General features: G+C 43.0%; 1 protein-coding gene across 1 annotated transcript; it reads left to right on the top strand.

The window, feature by feature from the left end:
- Positions 1 to 4682, top strand: dmrt2a (doublesex and mab-3 related transcription factor 2a). Its single transcript, XM_079161105.1, has 4 exons — positions 1 to 121; positions 794 to 1183; positions 2935 to 3037; positions 3453 to 4682. Exons 2-4 carry the CDS (start codon positions 839 to 841, stop codon positions 4538 to 4540), a joined length of 1536 nt encoding a protein of 511 aa, XP_079017231.1. The 5' UTR covers positions 1 to 121; positions 794 to 838; the 3' UTR covers positions 4541 to 4682.
- The last annotated feature ends 5331 nt before the right edge of the window (positions 4683 to 10013 follow it).

Raw genomic sequence — 10013 nt, 5'->3', positions numbered from 1 at the left:
GTTAATTACGAACCTGTGCTGGACTGCGTGTTTAACTGCGTGTGATTCATCACGGGGCTTAACGACGGCTGTAAAAAAAAAAACTAAAACCTGGACGAGACCGCTGGATCCACCTCTGGAGGTAAACTCAAGTCCTCTCGTGTCTTTATGTAGATTTATGTGGTTTGACCAAATCCATGCATGAAATAACCAATTAAATACCGGACAAGCCAACTGGGCGATGACCGAAGAAGTGTGGTGAGACTCTTCATAGAGTCATGTGATCAATCATAATAATGGTTATTTATTGTAGGCTTCCAATAATAAGCTGTATTTGTTTAAGTCTACTCATTTGTGTTCCTAACATGTGTGGTCTACAAAATTAAATAAAAGTTAAAAGCAATCATATTGATATCTGCCTCTATTGGTATTTCTGCTGCGCACTTTCTAGATTTAAGGAATATTTTTTTCCTCTTTCAATTTTTTATTCAGACCATGTTTTTGCAGATTAATAAATACAAACTAGGCCACTATCTTTATCATCCTCGTGCATGGATCTTTCTCTTGTGCCAACAAATTAAGTTTAGCAAAAAAAATAAAAAATAAATCTCCCGCCAAAGAAGTTAATTTAAATCATCATAAGATTCCAAAAAAAGTTTTTGGTGAATTTATGGAAGAATATAATGAATGAAATCTGCTATTATAGGCTAAACATGGTAGCTTCTGGGAGATCGTGTTGATTGATTATGCTATGTTATTAAGCCACTATTACCGCATAATAACTAGAGACTAATCCTCATATGTGTTCATTCAGAGATAAACTGGGTGTTCAGACAGCCGGCGGAGGACTCGGGCAGACATGTCAGAAAACGCCGTTTGCGAGTTTGAAATCGACGTGGAGAGCCTGGAGACGGAGAGCGACGACCCGGCCGCCGGCCACGCCGCCGCCGAGGACGGAGACGGAGACTGCGACAAGGCCGACGATAAGCCGGCCCCCAGCGGCGTGTGTCCGGGGGACCAGAGGAAGCTGAGCCGGACGCCGAAGTGCGCCCGCTGCCGAAACCACGGCGTGGTGTCCTGCCTGAAGGGACACAAGCGCTTCTGCCGCTGGAGGGACTGCCAGTGCGCCAACTGCCTGCTGGTGGTGGAGAGACAGCGGGTGATGGCGGCGCAGGTGGCCCTGAGGAGGCAGCAAGCCACGGAGGTACAGACCCGGAGTGTGTGAGTGTGTGTGTGTGTGTGTGTGTACAGGCTGTATGGATGTGTGTGAATGCTGTTCTTGAACGTTAAAAGCTGGAGCAAAACCTTGAAAGGTTGTGATGCATTCAAGTGCTTTTATTCAGCAACAGCTAGAGAACCAATTAGACCCCACAGTAAAATGTATTTCACTTTGTTTCTGTAGCGGCCTACTGGTTATTCTAGATATTAACAATAAAACAATCATCACATCCAGTGACTTATCTCTAGTGTATTCCCTCAGACCTCTCTGCTGTGCAGGTTTGTTGTTGTTGTTGTTGCTGTAGCTGTAGGGATTTCCAGGAGATGTTGATCTTGCTTCTCATAAGCCAGGAGCATTTCTTTCCACCACTGCTTTATTTACTCTGTAAATCCAGAGGCTCAGTCACTGCTGTCCTCGGCTTTAAAGGAGAATCCATGTGAAACGTGCAGAACTATGTGTTTAAAACAGTAAATCTGTTGGAAGTTAGACACACATCATCATCAAACAGCATGACATAAATCATACATATTTATTAGCATTAGTGTTGGATTCAAAGTGTAGGTTCATATGTTATTTATGTTTTAATTATGGAATTTCCAACAGCACTCAGACAGTCTGTTGCTCTGATTATTACAATGACTTTTGACCTAAATGTAACTTTAAGATAATGCGCCTGGCTTCATAATCGACCCATTATCTTCATATTCCAGTCAAACTTGTCTTTAATTGCTCTTTTTTATTTATTTGAGCCACAGTGCAACATTAAGGGCCATCGTTTCTGCAACGTGTTTTTCTGACGTATCAGCAGAAACACAATTCTGGTTTCTTAAACTGGCGTATTTATGTAAAAACAATCCGGCCTTCATGTGACCTAAAAAAACCCAACAGATTTTTCAAAGTCAAGTTTGAAGTTAGCCACTTCATACAGTGAATACTGTGACACTAAATACAGTTTAGTTTGTCCAACCAAAGCAGGTCTATGTTTAGTTCTGATCTGGTCTGGTTGTGCACCGGCTCAGATTAAAGGATCGGGTTATTTAATGTGTGCTGCGATCTCTCTTTGTTTGACTGAATGAGCATGAATCAGTGGCGTCCATGAGGAGTTTTTAATGTCTTCCCAGCCAACAAACAATCACTTTAAAATAAAAAGTAAAAGCTTATTTACACAGCTTCATTAGAGATGCATGTCTCACTCTTTCCCCAACGATTAGACATTTACATCTTTACTAGTAAACAAACACAAGTCAGCCTTTTTAGATCTCCTCCTATATATTTCCTATAAGCTCTAATATATGTGTGTGTGTGTGTGTGTGTGCGTGTTTTGACTGTGGTGACATTCAAATATTTGAGAATGTCTGAGGTCAAAATAATGAACCACGTCAGCTGCGGTATTTTAAAGATGATACCAGATGGACATTTTTTTTCAGTTTGAGTGTGAAAACTTAATGTATAACCTTTATTACACAGACTTGTGAGCATATTGCAGTTTGAAGTAACGAAACCAGGCTTAGTTGTAAAACCCTTGTTTAAAATGTCTGTATCTTTTAATACAACGTATTACACTTTTAATCTAGTGTTTAACGGATCCTGCTTTATTTAAAGACAGTCGTTATGACGGTAAAAATCATGAGAAGTTGGACTTGAGCTGTGACAAATCTGGTGTTTTTATTAAAGGACCAAGGAAAACATCCCGACGGCACGTTTTAAAGTCGCTCTTTGTTTTCTCTTTTCATCAGGATAAGAAAGGAATATCTGGGAAACCAATCTCAGCAGAGCGGAGGACGATATATCAGCGGCACATTCGACCGTCCACCATGCTCGCCAAAAGCATCCTGGAAGGTAACGAGGCAACAGGCCTGACAAATAGAAACACGTTTTATTGCTTTCTGATCTTTTGGCTCCTTTAACGCTCAGTTTCTCCTGTAGCTTGTATTGGATTTCTATCTGTTCCCACTAACAACCATAACAGTGACTTGTTAACATTAGTGTGCATGCAGTGACTTGATGAACGTATTTGTCATGTAATAAGTTCACTGATGATCATCTCCAGCATTGTCGCAACATACAAATAGGATTTATTTATTTAGCATGATTTATATTTTCTTCAAACCAGAGTGAAAATTCTTCTTTATTTCATGTTTTGCATGTTTGTCAGCGTGAACATTTCTGCCTGCATGCTTGACTTCAGCTGTAATCCAGAACACATGGACTGTCATAGACCTTTGAATTAAACAGGGGGTTCTTTTGATGGCAGGATACCGTCCGGTGCAGTCCGATCCCTTCCTGGCAGCCAACGCGGCTCTCCCCCCGCCGCTGAGCGATCGCATGAGGAAGAGGAGGGCCTTCGCCGACAAGGAGCTGGAAACCATCATGCTGGAGCGGGAGTACAAAGAGCGAGAGCTGCTGGAGAACAGCCAGGCGGCCTCGCTCATCTTCCCCAACAGCATGGCTCACCACGCCGCCGAGTACAACTACAAGACGTCCTACTCGCCCGCGGCTCCGGCCGAATCGCAGCCCAAAGAGCTGTGCAACTTCCTGGGCCCTAACTGCCTGGATCTGTCCATGCAGTACCCGGCCGGCTCGGCCAACGTGGAGCTCATCTCCTCTAACGTCAGCGTGGCCACCACCTACCGCCACTACCCGCTGCAGCCGTCGCGCGGCGGCTACATGGTGTGGCCCCGCGGAGCGGCCAACCTGGGCGACGCCCTGCTCTACCAGCAGTGCCTGTTCAACGCCACGGCGGTGCAGAACATGAAGCCGGGGGCGGCGTGGGAGCCCAAGGCGGTGCCAGCCGAGAGCCAGCAGCCGGAGCAGGAGGCGGCCGCGGCCAAGCTGGAAGGATCCCGAGCAGCTGCGCTGCCGGACTCGTCGGACCCTCAACGGGCTGATCCCAAACCTCACGGTGTCGCCCAGGGGGGGCAGCGGGAACGCTCGGCCTTCTCTCCACCCAAGAGGAGCTTTGGACAATCCTTCCCCGGCAACCCTCATTCCCAAACCTCCGGCCAGGTTCTGAACAAGCTGAGCAAGGACAGCGCGAAGCTGTCCATGAAACTCAACTCCTTTCACTCCCTCATCCAGCACTCGCTGGGTGAGAAAACCAGCGGCGGGGCCGGGCTGGAGCTCAGGGCTCCGTACTGCAAAGAGCTCCTAGAGGAGGCCGCCCGGAAGTTCAGGGAGGGCTCCGCCAAGGACATTCAGGCCGTGAAAATCACCGACAGGTACGCCAAAGACTTTCTGTCAAAGCCCGTGGGGACCAAGATGGCGTCCAGCGAGTCTTTGTCCTTCTCCGTGGAGGCCATACTGAAGAGGCCCACGCCCGCCATGAGTCGAGCATTCCATTAATTTCCATTAAGTGTCTCTTCTTGCACTATGAATGTGAGGTTTGTCTCAGAAGGCGTCTCGAGTTGTGGTTTTTGGGGTCAAACTTAAATCTTAAACACACAGGCACTGCATTAGAAGCTAGACCAGCTAGGAACAATTTGGTTTCCCGATGTAATATTTATGTACAGTATATTATATTTTCCATGTGCATGTCTTAATAACTTTATTGTGTAGAGTATTTAAACATTATCCCAATGTTTTCCTCATGTCAATAAACTTTAAAAGAATGAACTCTTTCCATAAAAAGTCTTGTATTTTATTTTATGCTCGAGTTATGACATGTTTGACTGTGAGCAGGTTTAGGTTTAGGTCAGAAGTTAGTCTGCACCCACGAATAAATCACGGCAGCTTTTTACATTCATAACAGTTCACAATAAAAAAAATCTGATTTAACTTACACATGAAATACCAGCAGAGAGAAAACAGATTATTAAAAATAAATACTAAATAAATACGGTCTGAGGACATTTTATACCATTTATCATTAAAATAAAAATCAACATTTTACATCTTATTTTGAAAACTTGAATTCTAACACATTTTGTGAATAGTAAGATTTTCAAAATTAGTGCCAAATATTCAGTTTGCATGTGTGTTTTGTTGGAAAAGTGCCAGTTATTAACATCAAGATGATAAATCTAACAACAACTCCTAGAAATCCAACAATATAATAACAACACGCAGTAAATTTAGATTACTAAATATAGGTCAAATGTTTTTGACTTTTCATATTTGCAAATCTTCCAGAAATAAGTGCCTCATCTTTTTATTTTCAATTTTTTATTGTGGGGCTCATTTAAATGTAACTATATGTTGAAACCTGATATTTTAAATAAAATATATAAATTATATATTTAAAAAAAATAAGAGCAGCAGAGAAAACTACAGACTTGGGATTGTATTTCAGATTATTTACAAATCGTTGGGACAATAATTTAAATTAAAATATCTCGATAATAACTCAATAAAACCTAAAGGTGTTTTACATAAATTCAACAAAACAACACAAAGCTATGAACTCAGACTCACTGAGAATCATAAAAGTATTATTGCCGGGTTGTTTTTTATGATATCGTGTATTTGCATAAACACAAATCACACAAACAAAACACATAAATGACGAGTTGATGCGGACTAACCGTGTTCTGCAGGGGTTTGAAACACGATATCAGCTCATAAATCTGTGAGCAGCATCATCTCATCCGTTCAAGATGCATTTCTCCACTCATTCCTTTGCACTTACGGACTCTCAGCGCGCGCGCGCGCGCGCGCGCGCGCGTGTGTGTGTGTGTGTGTGTGTGTGACGACGCTGAAAGACAGCTTCAAACATGGGTTTCACTTGAGCTGCAGAACACTGATCCGTGTAATAATGAACAAGACGAGAGGTTATATAAAATAAATAAAGTCACTAATCTCTTCTTTCTGGCTCAAACGTTCACTTTCCATCGGCGTGAATCTGCAGCCGAACCACTCAAAAGCTTTTCTTCTCACTTTTCTTTGTGCGGACGTGTGATGGTTTCAAAGAGAGGCCTGTTATTGGATTTGGGCTGATGATGACATTTTGTGTCACCAGAGAGAGCAGACGTCATTTTAAATATGGTGTCATATGTTTTTTACAGTGTGTGTGTGTGTGTGTGAGATAGAGAGGCAAAGGAAATAACGTTTATTCACTGTTGATTTGAGTAAAACAAAGTAAATATGAGCTGTCATAACTTTTCATCTGAAATTGTATATTCTACTTTTTATGGTTTTCTTTTTGTCTTTCCGAATAAAAATGTGTATTTCTAAAATCATTTTTCAATTTTTTTTCGGTTTTCTCACTCTTTATGCACTCACTTCCATGAAAATATCTTTTTTTATTTGTTTTTGACTTAATCAATTGTATAAGTACATGACACAACTCACACCTGAGGAGGTCTAATAACACCTGTGAGGGTGTGTGGGGTCTTTTTGTCTACAACAATCTTATAAGTTGATGTTTTCTATAAGGTTGTAAAGTAAAATATAGAATATTTCCCTCTGAAATGTATTGGAGCGGAAGTAAGTAACATATACTTAATTAAATATCTCAAAATTGTACTTAAGTAAAATACTTGAGTACACGTAGCCTACTTTCCGCCGCTGCTGTCCACACCGTATTGTTGGCACGATTAAAATTATAATTGACGCTTTGCGAAGACGCAGACTGGCCAATCGTAGCGTAGCATCAGCGCGCTCCGACCATCACGCAACCGTTTGATATTGTTCTTCATGTTCAGGCTGGTTTAGTGGATTTTGAGCTAGTCGTGTTTAAACGTTGTGTAGCGATACTCGTTAGCCAGAGAGGTTGGAAGAAGTTTCCAAAATAGTTACGTTTCTACGTAAACACCTGTGGCGCTAACATTTAGCAGAGTACGTTAGCACATTTAACTGGCGTTAGCACGTATATGCTACGCTAGCTCCCTGAAGGTACAGGGCAGCGTGACGGAGTAGCAGAAGGGGGCGGGGCTTAGTGACAAACCTAAACATGTATAGCCCTGATGTATCAAATCTTGAGATAAGAGCACAATGAAGACTTTGTTTTTTTTCTGACTTGACTATCTGTGTGTGTGTGTGTGTGTGTGTGTGTGTGTGACAGCAGTTGGCTGTGAGCAGAAGGTGACAGTGTTTGTCTGCACTAACCGCCACTGATAAGTATCTGCTGAGGTCCTCACCGAGGCCTCATTCCCAAAGTGTGAGATTTAACATGTCAGCAGAGTGAACTGGATTGTTGACCCCCCCCTCCTCCCCCCCCCCCCCCCCCCCTCCACAATCCTCCTATAAACAGTTGTAGTTCACACAGTAGCATTTTGTTTGGGGTACGCATGTGTCGTTTGCCATTTAGAGACTTCAATGACTTTCCTTCATGCTGTGATGTTGGGAACACACACGCAAACACACACACACGCACGCACGCTCGCACACACACACGCACACACACACACACGCAGTCTGGGAACTTTGTCTTTCGTGTCTCTTGTTTCAAGGCTCAATAGGGAGACAACAGGAAAGAGGTCAATAATAACAACAAAATCTGTATTTTATCTAATATTCTATGACATGCTGCTGAGCTTCACTATATATTACGATATTCTATCTCATACTATGTTATGTTTATAAGTAAGTATTTCTAAGTATCCTGCTATTATGCATTTATGTCTTTATTTCTTTTTACTTTTCTCTGTTTTTCTGTACTTATTTTGGTCTTTGTGATACTGCGACATCTGACGATCAATATTATCGTATCCTCTTAATTCCATTCAAAGCTTTATTGTATGTACTGTACAGAGAACGTACAGACTAAACATTGATTTGTTTTAGTTTGATGTCATCTCTGAGTGCAAAACAATAAAAAAAAAACGTAACAAATAAAGTTATAACAGGAGATTACACACAGAACAGTAATGATCTGGGGCTGTTTTTGTTTTTAGGTGAATTAGCAAAAATTAGCATGTTAGCAATTCAGCTCAAAGCACAGCTTTAATCTGGTCCTAATCATGTTTATCAGTGAATGCAGAGACCAGTCAGACTGGAGAACAGGTCAACAGTGATCACATGTATTCATTTGTTAAACTTAAAAACAAATGAAAATAAAATGGTGTGATGCCCGCGTAGGTAATTCCCCTGCTACATGACAACAGCTCCATTCTTCTCCTGCCCATATAGTGTCGGGCTGCCCTGCCAGTGACTGTGTGGTTGGTTTATTGCTTTATCGCAGCCCGAGTCATCTCAACCCGTAACACACACACACACACACACACACACACATACACACACACACACACACACACACACACACCTATGATGAACCCTTCTCCAGGTGTTGAATCAAGCCATCCGTTCCACTGTTGCCGTTGTCACGCCAGTAACTTCCCAACACCATCTGATACGCCACAATCCTGTTTGCACATTAAGAATCTATTAAGCACCTCAGACTCAAACACACACACACACACACACACACACACACACACGGTCACAGCAAAGTCCCACGGTGGGTTATTTTGACTCGACAAGTAAATGGCACATGCTGTATTTTGCATCGGCGATCAGCGGGCGTGAAGGAAACGGTGGAGGATCTCTGTTCATGTGTGTGTCTACCAGCAGCAGCAGGCGGAGGAACACCGGCCGGTTCACGCATTCCCTCACATGCACCTTGTAATCCAATAAGAAATGTGTTGCACTGCAGCTTTTTGGACAAGTAGCTCCCACTTAATTACCATGTTGTCAGGGCTGACAGGCCTGGGGGGGGGGGGGGGGGGGGGCCGATAGGGGCGAGAAGGCTGGCGGTTCATGGCTGAAAGGGGCTCTGGGAATATCCTGAAAACACACAGTCACACACACACACACACACACACACACATATACATACATATATATATACACACACTTGTAATGTGTGAGCTGGAATGATTCGACACACACACACTGGTGGTTTTGGTTGTTTAGTTGAGGCAGAAAATGATCTCGTTGTTTTGACTTTAACCTCCATGACCGATATTCTTTGTAGCAAATGTTATCTGAAAGTACAATAGAGAGATAACAGCGAAGGCAGAGACGTGTGTTCAGACATGTGGGAAAATTGTTTTGAGAGTTGAGTTTGTTTCTACACTCTGGTCCCCCATGTTTGAGTGAAACGCAGTAAAAGTGCCCTCTTGGATGCCCCTATTGTAAGACACTTTCACACATGCAGTCTATCCCTGAAGTGTTCGCTTTTGCCATCACGGGGTTCAGGGGAATCTGTACCTCCAGTAACCCGCCTCAAGACCTCGTAACATCGCAGGGAGAACGCCGGTACGTCTGCGGCTGAGTCCAGACCTTCCACCGAGTTCAGAGTCAACGGATTTGTTTTGCATCGTGACATGAAAACAACACTGACGAATAATAGAGAACCGCTACAGACGTCATTAACACGGCTTCAAGATGTACCGAGCAGCACTTTGATGTCTGGAAACATTCATTTTTGTTCTGCTACAAGACGCCGGTTTAAGACTCTGACCGTCGTATCCTCAAACAAAGCCAGCAACACGTGTCAATTTCCGCTCGCTACATGCAGTCTTTTCCAAATAAACCTCCGTCTTCTAAGGAAACTTAGTTAGGTTTAGGCAACCGAACTACATAGTTATGTTTCGGTTAAAACAACCTTGGAAGTCACGTTACTACGTCATGCAAGTTACGTGACACGCGACCGGATCTCTGGCTGAAAGATTGCTGTTTGTTGGACCCATCCTCTTCCCCTCCTGCCATTCGTGGAATATCTACGAATTAAGTTGCACTATTTTTCATATGTGAAGCTCCAAACTCTGGATGAGGTCAACCTGCTCTGGCACATCTTCTTTTCCCGTCTTTGTTGGCGAATCACGGCGCCTCTTCTCAACTCTTCTTTATTTGTGTCCCTAACCGTATAACCGAATAA

This window comes from Pholis gunnellus, assembly GCF_910591455.1.
Source record: "Pholis gunnellus genome assembly, chromosome: 6".
NCBI lineage: Eukaryota > Metazoa > Chordata > Actinopteri > Perciformes > Pholidae > Pholis > Pholis gunnellus.
Note: the sequence above shows the minus strand (reverse complement) of the source record. Positions and strands in the feature narration are given on the sequence as shown.